This window comes from Xenopus tropicalis, chromosome 8 (assembly GCF_000004195.4).
Source record: "Xenopus tropicalis strain Nigerian chromosome 8, UCB_Xtro_10.0, whole genome shotgun sequence".
In the NCBI taxonomy this organism is placed as follows: domain Eukaryota; kingdom Metazoa; phylum Chordata; class Amphibia; order Anura; family Pipidae; genus Xenopus; species Xenopus tropicalis.
This window is the reverse complement of record NC_030684.2, coordinates 124,343,399-124,367,591: the sequence shown is the minus strand read 5'-3', so window position 1 is coordinate 124,367,591 and position 24,193 is coordinate 124,343,399. Positions and strand designations below refer to the sequence as shown.

Below are 24,193 nucleotides of genomic sequence, written 5' to 3'. Positions count from 1 at the left end.
TCTGTTTGTTAAGGGTTTACAAGCAAATAAAAAGGAAGCAATGGTGGAAAATTAGGGGTCTGAAGAAACATAAACCTTCACCTTTAAAGGGCACATTTACTCAAACTCTGTTTTTTCTGGTCTTGAAAGCCACCTTGATAGTCACATAAACTCAAATTTGGGTAAATTTGCATTGAACTCAATCATTGTTGTATTTATAAAATGTCACGATAATGCTTGAATCATTTATATGAAAACTTGTGGTTTACATTCGAAAAGTACAAATTGTTTGAGTTGAAATTATAGTTAAAATGGACGTTTGGTTCCATGAATCCTCTTTATTTTTCCCAAACAGGAATTACTCCAGTAGCCATTTTTAGGAGCATTGACACTGATTCTTGGAAAACAATAATGTGTTTAAGTTTCACTTGAAACTGAATGAAAGCATTGATGGTATTAATTTCCCCTTGAAAATGTGTGAAAAAGAAAACAACTAATGCTTGAAACTGGGTGAAACAGAAAACAATGAAGGGATTAACTTCTTCTTGAAAATGTGGCTATTCCTCTACCATTCTAAGCCTCCATAGGACACAATGGTACTCGACAGATGAAACCAGACACATTTTTTTTTACAAAAAAACATTAACCAAACAATAATAAATCACGAATTATTATTATTATTATTATTATTATTATTATTATATAATCATAAATTGTTATTATGATTATAACTTTGGGGTAAAGTTTAAAAAACGTATTTTAGAGAAACACTGTCCCATTTGTCAATCTCGAAAATATCTAGAAGTAAAAGAAAATAGACTTTTTTTTTTTTAAATTGCTTAGTAAATGTGCCCCTAATTGTAGGATTATGCTATAGACCCCCTCAAGTTAGTAAAGAAGAAGAAGCTCAGTTCCAGAAAAAGCTGCTAGTTTGGGACAAGTCTTAATAATTAGGAATTGTAATTACCCAGATATTGACTGGAACAATTGCACTGCCTCCTGCTTGGACAGTCACTAGGGGCATCTGTTTCTCATCTATTAACCAGAATTTTAAAGCAACTATTTTTGCCTATGTCTATACATCAGGGTTAACCAGTGAAAACCAACAATGAGTACATGTTAAAACCCATTATAATTTCAAATCCTTAGATAACACAATATTAACAAAGTGGCATGTGATTTGCAGTGTGTGACTGTATTTTAGCAGTAAGCTTTCCTTTAACATTGAGTTCTGGTTTCAGCAAAATAATGTAGCATTTTGGAGTAAATATACACATTAACAGTCCTGCTGCAGAGGCCTGGATGGCAAATATCTCCACTGCAACCATGTGTTTGCCTTTGGTGCTCAGGTATGTTGGGATGAAGGAGGCCCAGACACTGCAGAACACCAGCATGCTGAAGGTGATGTGCTGCGCCTCATTGAAACGGTCTGGTAACTTGCGAGCAATGAAAGCGACAGCAAAGCTAATAAGGGATAATACACCAATGTATGAAACCGCCAGATAGAAACTTATGATTGAACCTTCATTACATTGTAGAACCAATTTTCCTGGTATTGTTTTATCAGACTCGACATGTGGTGGATACAAACTTAACCAAATTACACATAATACAAATTCCCCAAAGGAGCAAATAAAAACCACAACTACAGAAATGTTAATTCTTCCCCATTTTCTAAAACTCCTTTCCATTTTTGTGGCTTTAAAAGCAATTAAAACTGTTATAGTTTTTCCTAAAACTGAAGAAATGGCAACAGAGAAGGAAAATATAAACAAGGCTTGTCTCAACATGCAGGTAACCCCAGTAGGTTGTCCAATAAAGATGAAAGAGCAAAGGAAGGACATCAGAAGAGCCATAAGTAGGATGTAGCTGATGTTCTGATTATTGGCACGAACTATAGGAGTCCTTCTGTGTTTTATAAAGACCAAAAACACTGCAGCAGTCAAAACAATAAACACTGAAGCAGAGCCAGACAGTATATATCCTAAGAGATCTTCATAGGACAGGAAGTCAATTACTCTTATAATGCACTGATCCCTAGTTGGATTAGGCCATTCGTCTTCTGCACATTTCATACAGGTTTCCATATCTAAGAATTAAAAAAAATAGTGAAATGTGAAATCTTTTCCTCAATAGGAGACAGGCCTATTTTATTGTGCCACTACATAATGTAATTTTTCTGAAATAAAGAAGCATAGTAGAAGACAGTATTTACCAGTGCTTGCTTATTGTTTGTTTGTGATATTGTTGATGGGCAAATTTATGATTGATTGAGCCAAAAGGAAACAAATGCATGAGTTAAAGAACTCACACAGGGTTTTGTTTATGATTGATGGAGCCATTATAAATCTACCCCCCCAAGTCAGATTTATCAAAATGTGAAAAAATCACCCACTCTCAGTTGTATTGTGAACTGTTCACTTTGAATGCTTTGTATAATGAAAAAGAACTATACAATTAAATTGAGTGTTGGAATTTAATTACCCCTTAATGTCCCCTGGTGGTTCAGTATTTGTCTAGAAGGTGTCTCTAGTCTTTAAAAAAGGAAGCCACCGCATATTCTATTTTGGTTGCTGCTTGCTTAAGGAGGTGATGTGCTAAAGGGCACGAGGCAGTAAGTGAAGTGTTAGGAAAGATTTGTAATATCTTGCTCTATGTGTGAGAGGAAGGATCAAGGTAGTTAGTAGAGCAGGCAGAGGCTCCAATGAGGAGGCCAGGAAGGGTTAGTATCCTGTGACATTACCCACTAGTATAGCGACTGAAGCAGTCAGACTCAGGAATAGTTGATTCCAGGAGTAATACACACTGTGTATCCCCTAGTGCTGGGGACTAGTTCATTAATTTGTGAGCACTACACTATAGCTGTTATTGTAAGAGTATCATCTGAGGGATGAAAGTGTCTGAAGCATTTATGATACTATAATTGTAACAGCTATCAGCACCCACCAAGAGATTGTATAATATCCAGTCAATAAAGAGTTAGCATTTTATTTCTAAACAACTGGCATCCAAGTTATCTGAAACATCAGCTTTGTGTGGGGCACAATGTGGCACTCTCCAAGTACAGCCAATGCCCACCTGAGTAAAAGAGTCACATGTAACACATGGTCTACAGGGAGTTGCAAGGAGATGCAACTGGAAGAAGTGACTCTGGGTAAGACCAAGTAAGGTAAGAGGTACCAGTAAGCAGACCACCTCTAAAAATATATTACATACGACTTACATTGCACTTTTTTTCTTATTTGAAGGCATGGGGCTGTATTTATTGACATTGGAGACAAACATCCCTGGTGATCTTGCCCATAGCAGTTTTCTAACTTGTAGGTGACCGTTCAAATCTAATGCTGATGGGTTGCTATGGGCAACATCACTGGTGATGTTTGTTTCCAGTGTTAAAGGAAAAGTAACACTAAAATTTTTTACGTAAAAAAACTATTCTACCCTGCACCAAAAATTGCCCTATCCTGCACACCATTTAATATTTTGAATGCTTTAGTAAAAAATACCTGCTAAAACTTGGCTTCCGATCGATCCTAGCCCGACTCATTCCTATACAGAAGGAAGGCTAGGATCGATCAATCGATCGTCGCATAGTGGATGCTGCTTCTGCATCGCCATATCGCCTTATTTCAAATGACCAGAAGCCAAGTTTTAGCAGGTATTTTCTAATAAAGCATTCAAAATAATAAACTGTGTGCAGGATAGGGCAAGTATTGTTGCAGGGTAAAATAGATTTTTTTATTAAAAAATTTTAGTGTTACTTTTCCTTTAATAACGGCCTCCTAGCTATCTCCAATTGGATGAACCAATGCCACCTCAAGCTGAATCTAACAAAAACTGAACTAATGATCTTTCTGCCTAAGCCTGGTCCTACCCCCCATTTACTATCTCTATTGATGGCACCCTCATCAACCCTGTCGATTCGGCATGTTGTTTGGAGGTGATTTTGACTCCTGTCTCTCCTTCTCTGACCATATAAACTCCATTGTCAAAACCTGTCACTTTAGCCAAAATCCATCCCTTTCTTTCTACTGCAACAGCTAGGCTGCTCATGCATGCTCTCATCCTGTCCCGACTTGACTACTGTAACCTGCTACTAACCAGCCTCCCTAACTCCCATCTTTCCCCCCTGCAGTCTATATTAAATACTGCTGCCAGAATTCTCCTCCTCTCATCCAGGAGAGTTCAGGCCCTTCCCCTGCTAAAGTCCTTATCGTGGCTTCCCATTAAACAAAGAATATCTTACAAACTTCTTCTCTTAACCTTCAAAGCCCTCCATTCCTCTGCCCCTCACTACATCTCTTCTCTTGTGTCTCCGTACGTTCCTGGCCGACTCCCTCGTTCCTCGCAGAGCAATCGTTTGGTTGCGCCCCCGACTACTACTGCTGTTTCCCACCTTAAACCTTTCTGCCTTGCTGCCCCTTACATTGGGAATGCCCTCCCTGATTTCCTGAATCCTCCCTCAGTCTTTTTAAAACTAAACTTAAAGACTCCCTTTTGGAGCACTCACCCAGCACCTGATCTGGGAACTGGCACTTATATTGTAGTGTCACCCACTGTCACCTACAGCACTTATATTTGCCTATTTGTGTGATTGTAAGCTCTATGGGGCAGGGACCTCCATCCTCTTGTGTCTTTGACTCTTAACTTATTGCAACTTTATCTTGTATTTATCTGTATTTATTGTTATACTTTGTATTTATCTATTATTATCTTAATAACCCCCTGTTTGTATTAATGTATTCTACTGTACAGCGCTGCGTACATAAGTAGCACTTTATAAATAAATATGTAAATATACATACATACATACATAAATATATGTAGATTTCTCGCCACATTGGTATTTCATAATTATGCTTTCTTTTGGTTTTATTTCTAATTTTTTTTTTTCCAATTCTGCATAGCCACCCTGCATGTTTTTATCCCAGTGGGTTGGCAAAGGCTCTCCTTTGACCTCATTTCACATGAATAATTCTATTGCCAACTGCAGGCTGTAAGATGTCCCAGTTGTTCCATATCGAAATGAAAGTAGTAGTTGCTTGTAAATTTAAAAACTAATAAAAGTTCAAAAAATCTTTCTGCTCGAAAAGGGGGATCATGGCATTGGGCAAAGTTCGTTAATATTATTGAGCAAAAAATGTTATTATTACTCCAGCGTACAGTAGTTTTTTTTAATGTATTTGCTCCTGAACAAATCTGTTTATTTATATTCACCTGTAGAATTAGAAATTTCCCCTTCAGAACATGAAACACAGTCGAAGCAGCACGGTGGCCTCCCAGTCTGGTGAGCTCTTCGCTGGCCAGAAGAACATGTTTCTGTACACAATGATGTGGGGGTCTTAAACATAAAATAAAACATGTTTGCCGTCATTTATTTTATAAATAAATTTGGAGCACTAAATTAATGTGAGTAAAAAAAGGAAGTAGTTTCGGCCAGGACGCTGATGAGGTCGGACGTGTGAGTAGAGCTCCGCTTCCTAAACCATTTCAAAAACCGACTATAGAGAGAAAGAACCTGCAAATCCTGTGCGGTCCTCCTCAGCTTACCTCAGAGATGCCTGCGAAAGGGAACAGGAAACCACCTCAAACTGATCTGACCCCTTTCTTGGCCAAACCAAAGCAGCCGCTACCAAAAACTCAAGATGGCGCCGAACCCTCCGAGTTGCCTACGCATGAGAGCAACTCCATATACTCCAATACCAGCTCCACTAACTGTGAGTGTAATGAAAAAAAAAACTCTCTGAATTAAAAAGTTCGATAAACACAGACATAAATGAAGCCATGCATCTGCTACGTATTGATGTGCAAAATATAGGCCAAAGGGTGAACAGCCTAGAACAAGCAGTAGATGATATACGTAACTCTCAAAACCAATATACTGATTGTCTAGACTCATTTAACAAGCACTTACTAACTTTGAAAGATAAAATGGCTGATATTGAAGACCGCACGAGACGAAATAATGTGCGCATTAGAGGCATCCCGGAACAAACAAAACAAGAGGATTTACCCTCATATTTTCAAACTCTGCTCTTTACAATTATGCCCCATCTAACTGCTACTGAATTAATGATTGACCGAATCCATAGGATTCCAAAACCAAAAAATCTCCCAGTGGACACCCCAAGGGACACAATCGCTAAAATTCATTTCTACACTACCAAAGAACTTTTACTCAACCATTTTAGGGCCAAAGCGTAGTTGCCATCTCAATATCAGAACCTGCACATATATGCTGACTTATCGGCCCATACTTTGGCCCATACTTTGGCCACAAAAATATTACGGAACCAGGGCATATTCTACAAATGGGGATTCCCTGTGAAACTTATTATCCTCAGAAATGGAACCCAATACGCGTTCTTAACAGATTGGGGCTTAACCGATTTACAAATGGATACCTCTACACCGAAAATACCCAAAAAAAGACCGTTGGACTGGTCAACAGTATCTCCCCGCAAAGATAAACAGCAACAAATACCAGTTCCCACTGAATGACACTACTAAGTCTCTATTATGTGCCGTGCACAATTACTGGGTATATGTGTCCCATTATAAGAAACTAGGAACAGTGTTAACTTACTATTATGGTTAAGGCAGTGCCTTTTGTTTTATATATTATACATAGCCCTTCTATTTGGTTCCTAACCTTCCCTATCTGTTTTGCAATACCTGTGTTACTTGGATAGGTAACGGTTAGGCTTTACTTGGTTTATCCCCCCCCGGCTGGACTGTGCAGCTACCTAACCAGCCTAACTTGGTTGTATAAATCACCCAAGCAAGCCCTTAGTGCTGCAACTGGGCAGTTATTTAGTTAGTGTAAGGTTCCTTTTTTTTTTCTTCTCTTTTATTTCTTTCTTTCTTTTTTTTTTTTTTTTCTTTCTTTCTTTCTTTCTTTCTTTCTTTCTTTCTTTCTTTCTTTCTTTCTTTCTTTCTTTCTTTCTTTCTTTCTTTCTTTCTTTCTTTCTTTCTTTCTTTCTTTCTTTCTTTCTCTCTTTCTATTCGGCTTTAAGAGGACAATTTTCATTACCAGGATATTGAAATATCTCTGCTCTTTCCTTTATTGAATCTTTTAGCCTAACTTGATATGCAATTACATATAGGGGCTGATTTACTAAGACACGAATTCGAATCCGAAAAATTCCGATTGGAAAACGAACATTTTGCGACTTTTTCGTACTTTTTGCGATTTTTTCGGCGCCTTTACGACTTTTCGGAAACTGTCGCGACTTTTTCGTAACCAATACGATTTTCGCAAAAAAAAAGCGAGTTTTTCGTAGCCATTACGATTCACTCGTATCTTGTCGCGACTTTTTCGTATTGAGCGCTTGCAAGCGGCGGGCGAAAGTTTCAGACTTAGCATGATTTTGGAAGCCTCCCATAGGACTCAATGGCACCCTGCAGCTCCAACCTGGCCCAAGAAAAGTCACCATACGGAAGCTTGAATGAATCCGAACGCTACGAAAAAATCGCAAAACATTTTGCGCAACTTTCGGAATGGCTACGAAAAAGGCGCGCAAGTTTTAACGCTACGAAAGCGATAATTTTCCGAAAAATCGCCAAATACCAATCATTGCGAAAAAAATGCAATCGGACGCATTCGGCCCGTTCGTGGGTAAGTAAATGTGCCCCATAGTATCAGTAAATGTTAAAGGGCTCAACAGTCCACAGAAAAGGAAATCTGTGCTCAATTAGGCAAAAGACTCAAAAATTTATATCCTATACCTACAAGAAACCCAAGTTCATTCTCAAGTGATGCTTAAATCTTCCCTTTATTCAGAAGCTTTTTATGCCAACGCTCCTGTAAAGAAAAATGGTGTTGCTATTTTGATAAAAAATTCTATCCCAATCTCAGTTAAGGAAACGTATCAAGACCCACATGGTAGATTTTTATTGCTAAACTTTGAACTGTATTCACATAAATATCCCATTCTTAATGTAAATGCACCAAACGCGCACCAAGATAAATTTGTAAATAAAGCTTTGAGAACTCTCCCAGACTCTTTTTTGGATCAAAGACAAATCATAGTCTTAGGAGATTTTAATATAGCGCCAGACCCTTTTTTAGATAAACTCCCAATTCCCAAAGGTCAAGCATTACGTACCCCTCTTAATTTGGCTAAAGGTTTAAAACAATTAATAAAAAAACATGGTCTATATGATGCATGGAGAGCGGGGCACCCGGTTGAAAAAGATTTTACTTTTTTCTCCCATGTGCACTTATCTTATTCACGAATTGACTTGATTTTTTTAGATCCTTTTCTTTTACAAGCCATGGATAAAGTCTACAGGCATTGCCACCTGGACGGATCATGCCCCTGTAGGTCTTCACCTTAATTTATCTGCCACCCTTTCTCCAAAAATAATTAACATTGCTCTTCACGCTAACTCTAATAGAATACCTTGCTTGATTTTATCTCTAGACGCTGAAAAGGCGTTCAACAGAGTAACCTGGCCCTTCATTAAAGCAATTTGCTTAAGTTTGGTTTTTCTGACTTCTTTTTAAATAGTACTTTAGCATTATATACCAAACCCTCTGCCAAAATTATCACAAATGGTTTTAGTTCAGCCCCATTTTTCCTAACCAACGACACTAGGCAAGGCTGCCCACTCTCTCCTCTGATATTTGCTCTTATTATGGAACCCCTAGCAGAAACAATACGGAAATCTCCAATGATTCAAGGATACACAATTGGTTCCCAAGTTTGTAAAACCTCTCTTTTTGCTGATGATGTAATTATTACAATCACAGACCCCAGCAAATCTCTACCAGCCTTATTACAAATAATTAAACAATTCTCCTTAGTTTCTTATTACAAAATCAATACCACTAAAACAGAAGCACTCCCGATATGGATCCCAAACCATATTCTTTCGCTTCTGAAATTCTCATACAAGTTTTAATGGCAGCAGTCTTCCATAAAATACCTGGGCATTCATGTAAGTTTTTCTGTAAAAACTTTACTCCTATGCTTTCAAAATTTCAAAAACTCACCCAAGATTGGATGTATAAAGATATCTCGCGGCTAGGCCGTTTAGCAGCAACTAAATGTAATCTGTTACCAAAAATTCTATATTTATTTAGAACCATACCAATCAATATTCCTGCTAAATTTTTTGTCTCATTACAAGGTTTAGTATCCAAATTTATTTGGCAAAAACGGAAACCCAGAACAGCATATAACAATATGACAAATACCAAAAACAAAGGAGGCTTAGCACTCCCCAACTTCAAAAAGTACTATCAGGCCTGTCATCTTAACCTTTTGCAACAATTTTTTGATATGGATTTCCTCAATGGGTATTTCAAGAACTCTCAGCTATATCTACCACAGAGACTCCAATCACCTCTATAATTTGGATCCCTCCTCAGCTGCGTACTGGACAAAAAAACTATTTACCTGCGACAGCAGCCACAATTAAAATTTGGGATTCACTAATACATAGCGATAATCTGAAGAATGGTCTTTACCCCCATTTTCCTATAACTGGATTTCAAAAAACGATAGATAACTTGAACTTAACCGCATGGATACATGCAAATATCACTACCTTTGCAGACTTGTTTCAAAAACTCATATTCCAACCTTTCACCTATCTAAGGAAAAAATTTAAAGTACCAAACTCAACCTTCTTTGCCTACCTACAATTATCCAGCTATTTGAGAACTAACTCACTACAGAAACTAAAAACCTTACCAACAGAGCATAACCGGCTTTACACTTTACTACAACAACCTTCAAAAATCTCGCAGTATTATGCCCGATTGTTGGACATAAACACTCAAGAAACGAATTCTCACATGAAGAAATGGGAAGCCGATATTAACACTACGATCGACCCTGTTGACTGGAACAATGCTTTTTCTACGCTTTTCCCATCAATCTGCTCAATCCGTCTCCTTGAATCAAGCGTAAAACTAATGTATAGATGGTACATGACTCCAGCAAAAATCTATAGGATCTTCCCGGCTACTTCATCCAACAAATGCTGGAGAAACTGCAACCAAATCGGTTCTTTTACTCACATATGGTCGGAATGTCCTAAGATATCTCAATTCTGGCTTTCAATATTTTGTATCTTAACGGATCTATCTCAAATCAATATTCCAGTATCTCCAAGACTTGCCCTACTAAACCTTGACTTAGACTACATCCCCTGGAACAAAAAGCATCTCATAATACACATACTAGCGATATCCCGTTTGCTGATAGCAAGAAACTGGAAATCAACAATGATCCCTACATTAAATGACGTAACCTTACTACTTAACAGTAACAGTACCATGGAATACTTTAACGCCAGGAATAACCACCTAATGCACAAATATCACGCAAAATGGGATCCCTGGAACAATAGCAAATATTCTGAAGAAAACCCTATCGGAAAATGCATATGACTTACTCAAATATCCTGGTATTTTGACAGTGTTTTTTTTTATGATATCCTCTTTCTGCTCTACTATCCTCTATATCCCCCTTTTTCCCACTCTATTTGTCTTTCTTGCTATTTACTAACGTATAGTAATAAAACAGGTGAATATATTACTAACAACAAATTATCCGCACAAAGTGATGATGCAATGTTTTATTTTATTATTTATGCATATTGTATAATTTAAAACCACTGCAATATTATTGCTGTAAACTTTTCTTTATTCACCAATAAAAAAAACGTTAAAGATAAAAAAAAAAAAAAAAAAAAAAAAGGAAGCAGTTTCAAATTATGATTTCAGTATGTCAGTAGCGAAAATATATGGTTTGTGACTTGTCCATTAAAAATAGAAATATAAATTTTACAGGTGGACTCTTCACAATTTATGCAATATTATAATACAGGTATAGGACCCATTATCCAGAATGCCCGGGACCAAGGGTATTCCAGATAAAGGGTCTTTTCGTAATTTGGATCTTCATACCTTAAGTATATTAAAAAATCAATAAAACATTAATTAAACTCAATAGGATTATTTTGCATCTGGTAAGGATTAATTATATCTTAGTTGGGATCAAATACAAAGCACTGTTTAATTTTTACAGAGAAAAAGGAAATCAATTTTTAAAATCTGAATTATTTGCTTATAATGGAGTCTATGGGAGACAGGCTTTCCGTAATTCGGAGCTTTCTGGATATCGGGTTTCCGGATAAGGGATCCTATATCTATATAGTGTTATTGCATATAGTGTTGTCACAATTAGACAGTTTTTGAAAAGTTTTTTATACATTATATTGGATTGTGTTCTGGGTATGTCATTTCATTTTGATTTTATTTAAGTCTGTTCTGTTTCTTTAATGCTTACAGATAAAGACAAATTTCTAAACATTTAGGTAGAAGGAATGATAATTCAGTATCACTCAAGGATCCCAAACTGCAGTGTTGTATGATTAGATCTGTTCTAATCCACATTTAAGTTCATACCTTTTGAATATAAGGGCCCCAGGCAATGGCAGTGTCATAAATTATCAGCTGATCAGTATTTGGTAAGAATCTCCCCACATGGATCTTATGAACTGTTCTATTTTCGTAAATTATCCAGTTCAGAATATCAAACTTTCCTGGAGTATTTCCATCTTTGGTGAAGAAAAAATCCTCTCCAGATGCCGTTTTCATGTGAAGTTTTTTTAGGTAAAAGTTTAGCTACAATAAAATAAACATCAGTACATCAGTAGAAATTGGCGAAATAATGCGTCAGGCATGAATTCCCATTTCCGCGTTTCGCCATTGGTGGATTTTTTTGCAAAATGGGCGACAAAATTTGCTGCGGGAAAATTAGGCGTGCGGAGAAAAAAGTTGAACACGGCAAAAGAATGGCGCGCAACATTTTCGTCGTTTCATGAATTTTTTACCGTTTCGCAAATCTTTTTTTTTTGCTCATCACTTTACATCGGGAATAATTCACACTAACACTGATATAGTAAAAGTCCCCATACACGGGCCGATAGTAGCTGCCGATATCAGTCCCTTGTAGGCCCATGTAGGGGCAGAAACGAGGGGCCTGCCTGACTGATATCTGGCCTAAAATTGGCCAGATATCGATCGGCCAGGTTAGCATCTGCTTGTTGATGTGGTCCCCGAACCAACTGCCCCATTGACACCAATATAATTGGCCCTGGGGCCAAACGATCAAATTATTTTTTTTTTTACCTACACGCTCCCCGATATCGCCTACCTGTAGGTGGGGATATTGGTTGAAGATCCGCTCACTTGGCAATCTCACCAAGCGAGCGGATCTCAACGTGTATAGGGGCCTTAAGGCCATCCTATGAAACCTTAACACATTAAACACGCCTACGGTTCAATGGGACTCAAAACAAATGTTTGCTTTTAAATACCAATTGCCATAATGATTTTCTCACCTTCAAGATATAGAAGTTTTACTTTATGTTCCATACAGCTATGGTAAGTTGCAATTGGAAAAGTTGTATACAAACCTTAAATATCATTTTGCCAATCTTTTTAGAAGACATCTGTGAAAATTCCCTATGGAGTTGCACACTGTCTAAGGCATGGGCTAGAGCATACACTGCCATGAATATTGTGTGTTTGATACGGTGGTTAATGGTTTCTTCTTGCAATAAGTATTCTTTTATTTTGTTATTCTTTAGACATGTAAGATTTTTAACACTATCATCGTGAGCATTTAAACATTCAGTATGAAATTCAAAAAACGATTTTACAAATATATTCTTTAGCATGTCATTCCAAAGTCTGTGAGAAAAAAAGCTATTAAATCCTGGGATTTCTTCTTTTGGAAGGGAAATTAATAGTGATCCATTAATCGAATGAAAAAGTCTCTCATGTGTAGGTTCTATATAAATATCCAAGGCTACTGAGCATATAAAAACCCTTTCTGATATCTTTTTGAAGGTTTTGGACATTAGCAATGCTAATAAAGAATTTGTTCTGCAGTATAAAACAATAACTCTTACAGAGGAACGTTTAATGACTTCAACAACTTTAATGGCACTTATATGTGCTGATGCTGGAGAATTGGACATCGTTTTTACAAAATCCACACATATATCGTTTCTCCCCATTTCCTTTCTCAGCTCCTCACTGGCTTGGTGATTACTCTCATCATCTGATGTAATAATTCCCACCCAAGTCCAGCCAAAGTGCTTCAGTAATTTGATGATAACTCTAAACTGGGAATACTCATTGGGAACTGTACGATAAACAGATGGAAAGTGAATACGATCATTGAACACAGGATCCAGAGCTCCGTAACTTATCTGAAATGAAGAGTCATAAATAAGTCCCAAAAATTAGTTGCAATAGAAAATACTTATTTTAAATATAAAATATAATAATACTACATATTAATTGGGGTAAACTCATTAACTGAAACTAATTACATGCTATTTTAATATTTTTCCATCCTACTCTCAAGCCCATTTGAATAATAAGAACCTTATAGAGCTATTTTCACCTACTGAAGTTAATCTTGCATTGCTTTTCTGTTGTTGGTACTACAGGAGTCCCATTTCTTTGCTACATGAGAGCGCAGGTACACTATAATGTGGCACCCAAGATCAGGACAGACTGTGCTGTAATACCACTCCCTGAGAATTCTCTGATATATTGCACACAGAAGACAATGGTAATATCAATATTTTGACATAATGTTTGACACGTTCTATATGTACTGATGACCTGTACAAAGAGGTGCCATGCACCTATGGGAGAAAAGGTATTCCTCTGTATTACATACATTATCAGAAACATGTTTAAAATCTTTGAAAAGGTCATGTTAATTGTCTATACCTGAGGGTATCCATACAGCTGAGTGATTTCTGCAATGGTGTAAGTTGTGGATGATAACAAGTGGCCAACAAATGCCACCAATTTCTGCTTTGGTTGACAGATATAGTTGAAAGCTGGATTTTCTTCCTCAGATAATAAGCTGATAGTGCTCATCAATCCCATTTCTTCACTGGTACATGCATCATAGATGTGATATCCTAGAGTGATGTTGGGTAAAAGCTCTGTGCTGTTGTTGATCTCCTCTATAGCATACATAAAGGCCAGGAGGTGAGTCAGATACTGATATGTAGGTCTGTTGGATTAATATAGATACTCACATTATAACATGTGAACAGACTGCTCTATTTTCCTGTTTATCAATATATCCATGGCAGTGGCGAATGAGAGTGGCACCAAACAGACCAAAGTCCCTCTGTCAGTAATATGGAACAAACATCCATAGGGTTAAAAATCTGTTATGAGTGCTGGGAGAAATGTGCATCGATCCCTGCCTCATTCTCTTCTTCGTGCATCAGCGCGTGCTGGTGTGGTGCGCACCCAGATGTGTGCATGTGCAATAGAGGTTTGAAGCCACTTAGCGATGTTCCATGACATCAGTAGACACGCCAATATCACATTGGCACCAAATTCAATGTTGAAAAGTTCTATTTTTTTAAATTTCTTTGCCCAAGCAAATACCTGATCCCCTACCAATTCCTAGTTTTGCTATTACTATGAAGAAATACATGTTACCACTTTTGATATTTACATATGTACATTTATTAACCTTAGATCGGATGGCCACTTCCTGCACACTGTAATATAGAGTCAGGCAGGAGGCGGGCACTTCCTCTGTTCCAGGGAGCCTAGACCAGCAAGGTCCAGAAGCATTGAACCCTACAGGAAAGCCATAGCTCTAGAGATAATAGATAGGGAGCAGGGACCATGTGAATGAGAATGTCAGTGTGAAGGTTATCTATTTGTGAGAACATGTTCTAGAAGTTCAGGATTATTTAGAAAGAGCAGTTGTGTGCTCTAATCAGGAGAATTTAGTGGGAGTAGTTCTCCCAAGGCTCTGCTGCCTTAGTGAAGGGACCACAGTAGCGACAGGGAATTAGTTTATAGCTCCGCTGCCTGATTTAAGTTGGCTGTAGGGATCCGGGCTATTTAACCCTTGGGACTTGTCTCTCAAGAGCGGAACCCCCTTCTTCTAAACGGAGTTGGTGCCCTTGTGTCAGTTGGAAGGACCTACTGGTAAATAAGGCATTAGACAGATTATTATATGATCCCCTTATATATTTATACATAGTTATCATATAACCCCTTAAGTACCTCTTCTTCAGCATAAACAAGCCTAACTTTGTCAGTCTTTCTTCATAACTGAGACTTTCCATACCCTTTACCAGCTTAGTTGCCCTTCTCTGGACCCTCTCTAATTCAATAATGTCCTATTTGAGCACTGGAGACAAAAACCAAACAGCATATTCTAGATGGGGCCTTACCAGTGCTCTGTAAAGGGGAAGAATAACCCCCTCCTCCCGTGAATCTATACCCCTTTTAATACAGCTCAAAACCTTGTTTGCCCTTGCAGCTGCTGCCTGGCATTGCTTGCTACAGTTTATTATCTACAAGGACTCCAAGGTCCTTCTCCATTATGGATTTGCCTAGTGCAGTCCCATTAAGGGTATAAGTGGCTGCATATTTTTACATTTATCCACATTAAATCTCATCTGCCACTTAGCCGCCCAGATTGCCAGTTGGTCAAGATCCTGCTGCAGGGATGTCACATCCTGGATAGAATTGACTGGTCTGCAGAGTTTTGTGTCATCTGCAAACACTGATACATTACTTATAATACCCTCCCCTAAGTCATTTATGAACAAATTAAACAAAAGTGGCCCCAGTACAGATCCCTGAGGGACCCCACTGAGAACCTTACTCCAAGTAGAGAATGTGCCATTAACAACCACCCTCTGTACCCGATCCTGTAGCCAGTTTTCTATCCATGTGCAAACGACTTCACTAAGACCAATAGACCTTAGTTTAGAAAGCAGTCATTTGTGGGGAACGGTATCAAATGCTTTGGCAAAATCCAAATAGATTATATCTACTGCATCCCCACTGTCCAACTTCTTACTTACCTCATCATAAAAAGCAATTAAATTGGTCTGACATGACCTGCCCTTCATAAAGCCATGCTGATTACTGCTCATAATGCCATTCTCCACTACATAATTTTGTATGTGATCCCTTAACAAGCCTTCACAAGCCACCACGGATGTCAAACTTACAGGCCTATAATTGCCAGGCTGAGATCTTACTCCCTTTTTAAATATAGGAATGACATTTGCCTTCTTCCAATCCCTAGGTACCATACCTGATGAAAGAGAGTCTGAGAATATCAGAAACAAGGGCCACTCTAATTCTGCCCCTAGCTCTCAGTACCCGAGGGTGTATTCCATCTGGCCCAGGTGCCTTGTTTACATTTATCGTGTGTAACCCTTTAAGCACCATATCCTGTGCCAACCACTGTGTAGTTGGAGCTGAGGCAACAGTGCAGCTATTGGGTGGGACTTGGCCCACTGGCTCCTCTACTGTATACACAGAAGAAAAGAACTGGTTAAGCACATCTGCCTTTTCTGTATCCGCTGTAACCATATTGTTACTATAACTCCATGGGGCCACACCCTCAACCTGCATGTTTTTACTATTAATATACTTTAAAAACTTTTGGGGTTAGTCTTGGCCTCGGCCGCGATGCGCTCCTCATTTTCTATCTTTGCCTTCCGGATTGCTGTTTTACAACACTTGTTACAGTCCTACTGTCCCCTCTGACTTATATTTCTTAAAAGCTTTCCTTTTTTTCCCTATTAACTTCTTTACCTCAGAGTTAAGCCACATAGGGTGATTCTTAACACTTCTACTTTTTCTTATTAATGGAATGAATTGAGAACAGTAATGATTTAATATAATTTTAAATGACAACCATTTCTGCTCTGTGTTTTTATCAGAAAACATAATGCCCCAATCTATGCCCTGAAGCGCTGCCCTTAAGGAGCTAAAATTTGCTTTTCTAAAATTCAGTGTCTTTGTTGCCCCCGTGTAAATGTGTTTCCTGCACCAAACATCAAATGAAATAACATTATTTTTGACGCCGGCGACAATTTTTGGCCATGCGGCAAATTTTTCCGCGGCAAATTTTTTCATCCGTTTCGCAAAACAATCCGCCAATGGCAAAACACGGAAATTCGCCGCGAATCCATTTTGCCCATCACTAGTTCTGGGTCATTAGAGATCACTAGATCCAATATAGCATGGTTCCTGGTTGGCTGGTTCCAGCTTGTGTCCTTTGAAAACTCTTTAAAGGGATTCTGTCATACTTTTTATGATGTAGATTTTAGCATGATACTAACCTGTGTACCTTATACCATTTAAAATGTTATTCTTGAAACAATAAATGTATGTTTTTGTTGTAATATTGGTGTATAGGCCATTTTTGAGTGTTAATTCCTACCTCCAGATGGTGCTAGATGGTGCAAAGACTTGCCAGCAAAACACAATAGAAAATGCCATAGACCATGTACCACCAGGTGGTGAATTTTGTTAATTGTTTTTTTCCCTGTGTTAACTGAAAGAGACATAACACAACAGCATGGTTAGGGAACTTGGCTGCATCTGAGACACTGGAAGATTTGACACCCAGAGAAATTTCCAGAAAATACCTTTTCCTTTGGTGTGAATTGTGGGCAGTAATTTGAGCAAGAAAATGCAAGAGAAAGCAATTTTCAAGCAGTTCCACAATTCAATTGTTTCACCACTGGAGATTCCCACATACATCAATGCAAAGGTAATTTCTGGAGATGTGTCACCTCTGGGTAGTGCATTTTCCATGGGCAACAAATATCCTGTGAGCCATCACCCTAAAGTGAGTGGGAGACAGTAGGGACATTTTGCCCATTTCTTCAGTTGCTAAAATACAGAGAAGTATTTCTACCAGCAGTGCTATTAGCCCAAAGCAGAGCAATGACAGCAGCCTAGGAACTTGGAAGTGCTATCATTTCAGGCAGCATAATCCTTCAGCAGAGGTGTCAGGGTGGTGTCTTGTTACCTTCCCATTGTTATCTTGGATGCTGGGGGCAGGGGAGTGATACCATTCCACTTACAGAATAGCAGTAGTAAAGTTTATCAGAACACAAGTCACATTACTGAGGGCACTTATGAAAGTAAGTAAATGCTAGCCTAAAGTCATATTTCAAAGCTAAAGATTAAAAAGTTCACTCTTTTGAAAAATGGATTTTATTACAGGATTCTGCTAGAGCAATGCTATTAACTGATGAATGAAAAAAGTTTTCATGTGACAGAATCCCTTTAATTAGACATCACTATACAATATCTTCTGCTAAATTAGATAATTTATATTGTGAAAAAGTAACCTGATTCCATATTATATTATCCAAGGTATATTATCTAAAAATGAATTATTTAGAAAGTCCCCCAATATCACCAGTTATGTCTTGTTTTATTACTTTTTTTGGGCTGTAACATCATTTCTCCGTAACATCAAAATCAATAGTTACTTACCCTATACAATATGCAGGGTTGGGAACATCTTGGAAATCCTGTAATTCATGAAAAGCAAAAAGAAAGATTTGTAGAATGCCTCCTATTATAATGTCTCCATCAACGGCATACACCATCGGTTTTGTACAGTCACCCCATGCACATGGTTGGTCTAGTCCTGATGTGTTATATTGTCCTGTCTTACAAGGAAACAAAGGGAGAACTAGAATCATTGCTAGAACTAGGAGTTTCCAACAAGGTTTAACCATCGTCAGCAAAAAGTTTTTCTCTGAACAAATAGAAAATATTCATGAATGTATTTTGAATAAGATAAAGGCCAGACATTCATAATAACAGCACAAGCAGATGGTTCCATGCAACACAGAAAGTGGATAAAGCATATACTGTACAAGGAACCAGGTTGTATCCCTTCAAATACTTCTCTTTGTTTTCAATAATTATACCTTATGTGCTCAATGGACATGGATAGTGATATGTAATTACAAAATTATTTTGTTTATAACCATTCTATAGCAAAAATTGCCATTCTGTGGACACTTTTAGCATTTTACATTTTTTTCCTTTAAGCATGGCATTAAAAAAATAGACATGAAGAGGGTTTGTGCCTTGAACTTTTGAAAAAAAAAAAATTGCAATAGATTCCAGCAGCTAGTGTAGCATATTACCTGACATATGAATACCATTTAGTAAAATCTGCTAATGGAATATGGCTTAACCATTGATGTGAGAACACATAAAAGGCCACACAGTACAGGCAACAGGTCCTACAGTAATCATACATTTCTGCATTGTTCTCTTCCTTTAGAGCAGTGATCCCCAACCAGAGGCTCAGGGGCAACATGATGCTCCCCAACCCCTTGGATGTTGCTCTCAGTGCCCCCAAACCAGGGAGTTTTTTTTTTTATTCCTGTTTTGGTGTCGAGTTTTGGTTAAATAAAAACAAGATTTCCTACCAAATAAAGCCCCTGTAAGCTGATAGTGTGCATAGAGGCCCCTAATAGCCAATCTTAGCCCTTATTTGGCACCTCCATGAACTTTTATGGTGCTTGTGTTGCTCTCCAAGTCTTTTTACATTTGACTTTGGCTCAAGAGTAAGAAAGGTTGGGGACCCCTGCTATAGAGGGTACTAATGGGGCAATGTAAAGAGCATAATAGGGCCTCTTAAGCTGTAGCCCACCTCGAGAAGTTTGCTCAAGACTTGACACAAAATCACACCAGCTCAGAACAGGCCACATCGAACTCAAGCTGAAGCCCTAAACTCTTATGGGATGGGTTCAAACAATGCTGGCCCACCATCCCCACCAGCTGCCTCACCTTCAGCCGAACCTACTCTCCACGATGGTATGATTAAAATCAGGTCAGGGAACAGATTGCCCTTATCAATAAAAAGACAGACAAAATCAAAATAGACTTGACCTGCAAGTTGTGCAAATGTGCAACACCAGTAAAGTCCAGGGTTAGAAATATGAAAAACTTTGCAGATATCTCCTCGAGCAAAACTGTATGGTCCAAAACTGTTGGTAGCTTTCAATACAGGGCCTTGAGAACAAACCGCACTTTAGAAATCTGCAATTTGTCACATATCCAGAATTATCAGAAGACAGTAGCCCCAAAGTTTTTATGAAACCTGACTTATAAGGCCCAACAGTCAAAACGATGTACTGTATTTTTTTTTCTTAATATATTTTACTCAACATTCTTCACCATGGCAATGGTATGCTTTATTCTGCCTTTGGGTAGTGTGTATTCATAATTGCTCATATGTGAGGAGTAGTGATGGGCAAAAAAATTTGCCAGGCATAGATTTGCAGCGAATTTCTGCGTTTCGCCGAAGAAAAATTTGCCGCGCAAAGAAGTAATTTACTAAGTAAAAGGATGCAAAAACAGGCACAATTCGCCATGCTTTTCAGATTCATTGTCCTGCCCTTCGCATCTCTGGTGTCTCTACACTACAGAATCAAGTGTGGAGACCTCTGTTCCCCCATAAATACAGGCTTGGCTGCATTCGGCAACACAGTATTCACATGGGGAGGCTGAGGGGAAACAGGTAGGAGTCTCTTCTTCTCCTTCTTACCTGTCATTTTGACACACAAGTTAGGGAGCTACAGTAGGTGCCAGACCAGCTAAACCCTGAATACAAGTCCTAAGGGGTACAGTTTTGTCCATGAGCATAGTAATTTAATAGTCCTATGGTGTCCCGGTTGAATATATTTTTTATTGTGTCTAATTTGTCCATGAACAGATTGCCATAGCTACTATATTAGTCCATGAACAGATTGCCATAGCTACAGTACTTAGATCACTGCTTAGGCAGGTTGGCATGTTCCTCCTGGAACTTTAAATAGGTTTCTCAATTCTGACACCATTCTTCTTGGAACTGAAAAATCATCAAGAGGTAGCACAGTCATCTTCTAAATGAATACCTGGAGCATCTACAGCTTGAGGTATTTCCACCAAAAAAAGAGAGCAGAGGATGAATAAATAAATCATCTTCTTCTAGGGATGGAGGGTGGGAGAGACCCTTCTGGTCTGAAGGGAACAGGAAATCCTACCCCCCCCAGCAAAAAAAAAAAAATCCTGAAAAAAATCCAAATCCAAATAAAGCTAACACAGAGAACAAAACATTTTATCAACTTAACCTGATATTATGTGCTCCTTACTAAAATGTTTCTTAAACATCTGAAGAATTAGAAATTTCCCCTTTAGAACAAGGAACACAGTTAAAGCAGCACGGCGGCCTCCCATTCTGATGAGCTCTTCGCTGGCCAGAAGAACACTTTTGTGTGCAGAATGATTTTGGAATTTTTAAAAAAATGTACATAGTCACTTTAATGCAATGACAAATATGATATCACATGTATTTATAAAGCTGTGTTGTTACTGTATGTGTATGTGTAGCAAAGCTTAGAAATGTAGTGTAAAAAGAGCTGTGAACTTGAAAAAAGAAACATAAAAACAAACATTTTGTGGGTCACTGTTATTGTACAATGGAAAGAAAAAAAACCTGCGAGTGCTTGCCAAAAAATGTTTAAGGCTATTATGGATCCTACTATGGTTTGAATAAAGATCTAAAGCAATTTTAATTTGCCTGTTCATGGGCGCCTATGAGTGCCTGCTAAAAAATCTTGATCACACCAGATTCACAAAACTGCATATGGCTACAATTGTGGCAAGTACAACTCTTTTCTACTATGAAAAATACTGAACTGTAGGAACAAAAATTGTGGATCCGAAAATTTCGTAACTTTCGGATCGTACAACGATATTTTCATACGACCACGATGCGATTTTTCATATTTAATCTGAATTTTTTGCACTCGTACTTTTAATGATCCCAAATTCGGACTTTGATGAACCTGGCCCTATGTATCAATCATCAAGGGGAAAAATAGAACATTGCTTCCAGTGATAAGTCATGTGCATTATGTCTTCTTTATCTGTAAAAGTCTTACCAATCCTAACATGGAAAGGAAAGTGGTCAGAGAAAACAGATTATAAAAGGCAACAGTAGTATAACATAAAAAAAAGAAAACTATAGCAATAACTATCAAGTTAAGTGGTGGATGCTAGACAGTAAGGCACATAGGTAAGTTGAAAAAATATTAAAAGCAGAGGGTCAACAAGAATAGCAAATTAGATGATGGATTGCAACCAGAGGTAATAGGTGGGTGGGTGCCCCCAATATAAGCTTAGTTAGGTGGCCAAGCCCTGAAGTTCCCAGAGATCCCAAACTTTAAGGTATTGGGGAAAGTTGTGGTGGAAAGTGGCTATCCCGTATTCAAATTTCCTGTTGATTATCTCAGTCATAGTGGGTGTGGCAGATGTTTTCCATTTGGCTGCGATATCCAGTTGTGTGTCTGTAAGTACATGGTTAATCAGAGCTTGACCGCTGTTGTGCATTTTTGGGAATGTTTTCCCCTATAGCATTATAGAAGGATCTAAAGGGACCTCACAGGAGAATAGTCGACCTAAGAGGTTTGCTATTTCCCTCCAGATGGGTTGGATTATAGGGCTGTCCCAGAAAATATGTTGCAGGGATCCCTGTGTTTTGCAGCTTCTCCAGCAGGTTGAGGGGTGATCTGGGAAAAGTTTGTGTAAATTTTCAGGAGTGTGGTACCAAAACATCAAAATTTTGTATGTGTTCTTTTTGTCTGACACATGTGGTCATCTTTCTTGCATTATCCCAGATATTTACCAAATCTGTTTCAGATAATGGTTGTGGGAGAATTGCATCCCACTTGTCCATGTATTTATGCTGACCCTGAGAGCCTTCTGGCGGGATTGTGAGGATATTGTAAAGAATGGATATCAAGCCCTTTTGTGGGAGGCCATTTTTTGGTAAAATTTCAAATGCTGTTGGGTGATTGGCCTTTGCAAAAGTTGCGTATGGTAGTGTGCTATGTACGTTTTATGTCATAAGTGGCTTGACATGAAATAGAATGGTCAAGCAACAATCTGTCTTGCACATGGGTATTTTTTTTTCTTACTTTTTTATAAAATAGCTTAGATCTAAGAATGTAACATATTTTGTGAAGGACAAATGTTGAGCAGGAACCCATTATCAAGGGCTCTATGGTTCATGTCATTTGACAAGTAAAGGCATATTTATTAGTCACTTGACTTATATAATAAAAAAATACAGTATACCATACAGCTAGTAAGGCCTGGCCTTCACAGAATTGAATAATTCGTAAATCAGCCAGGAAATGTTATTTCTCCAATTGGTTGTTTACTTTTTAGATTTGGGAATGAAGGGTACACAAGACCAGGGTCAGATAGAAGACCCAGTTTATGATACTTCATTAAAAAAGGTCTGAGTATCACTCACAATGCCATTTACCCAAAAATTCCCTTGTGACCAGGAAGCTGTCCTTTATTTGTTCTTTGTCTACCCAGTCCTGGTGAAGCAGATTATAAGAAAAATACTTGGTAGACAAAGTACAGTCTGTCTGGTGTGAATGGTCTGAGTATCTGGAAAGTTGAAAGTGGATAAAACAACCACAATACTGAAAAGTATCTATGGCCACTCTATAGCATAGACAAATGGGCAGTGTCTAACCACCTTAAAGATTTCACTAGAAATGCCAAATGAAAGAGATATGCAGATCATGACAACACTGACACTCTTATTAATGACAAACTCATGGTCAGCTCTAAGGAAGCTGCCAAAGTGACAGTTTCATTGACAAAAATGAACTAGATTAAGGAAAGATAATGTCATTGGGGGATTGCACAATACTGTGATTTTTTAATGCTTACCTGATATCCCAGACAGGCTTTTTCTTAAACTCCACACTGGCAGTTTCCACAGGATTGGCAGCTTCCATCTTTGCTCAGGAAGAAGATGATTGTTCTGGGAAATATATACAATAGAGTCAGCAGTGTGACTTTTGTCTTATGAGGAAGATGCTAAGTGCTAGCAATGCCAAAGGCCCAGCCTGTTGTCAGCACTACAGTTGAACTCCCTGTAGGTGTTAGGAGAGCATTAGGCCAGCTTGTCAAGCTTTTGATGCTCCACTAAGGAAGAATGGCATCCCAAACATCCCTGCTTGACCTCTCTGGTCAGGCCAGCAATAGGCCAAAGGATTAGGTACCATTAGGCCATTGATGTTTCTAATGGCACCATTTGATGTGTGATTCATACCAGGTTGGACACCTTTGTGGGAAATGCTTTCCTGAAGTGAGGGTAAAGCCTCAGGAAGGCAGTTGATAAAGAAAATGTAAACAGACCATTAATTCCTGTTTAACTGTACATAATGTCAGAATCTGTCTGTACAAATGGGAAAACTATACAATCTAAACTAGAGACTGTGAATGCAAAAGTGTCAACCTTTATGGCACCCTGTTACACCCTTACTAAAGATTTGTTTTATTTGCTGTACTATT

The 24,193-nt window shown here is 38.2% G+C and overlaps 1 protein-coding gene across 1 annotated transcript; it reads right to left on the bottom strand.

The window, feature by feature from the left end:
* Positions 1 to 1,139: 1,139 nt before the first annotated feature.
* On the bottom strand, positions 1,140 to 23,634 carry LOC100492198 (vomeronasal type-2 receptor 26-like). Its single transcript, XM_002942665.3, has 6 exons — positions 23,567 to 23,634; positions 13,748 to 14,039; positions 12,913 to 13,215; positions 11,402 to 11,620; positions 5,197 to 5,320; positions 1,140 to 2,068 (listed from the first exon to the last, which is right to left on the bottom strand). The coding sequence occupies exons 1-6, from the start codon at positions 23,632 to 23,634 to the stop codon at positions 1,140 to 1,142; spliced, it is 1,935 nt and encodes a 644-aa protein (XP_002942711.3).
* Between the last annotated feature and the right edge of the window lie 559 nt (positions 23,635 to 24,193).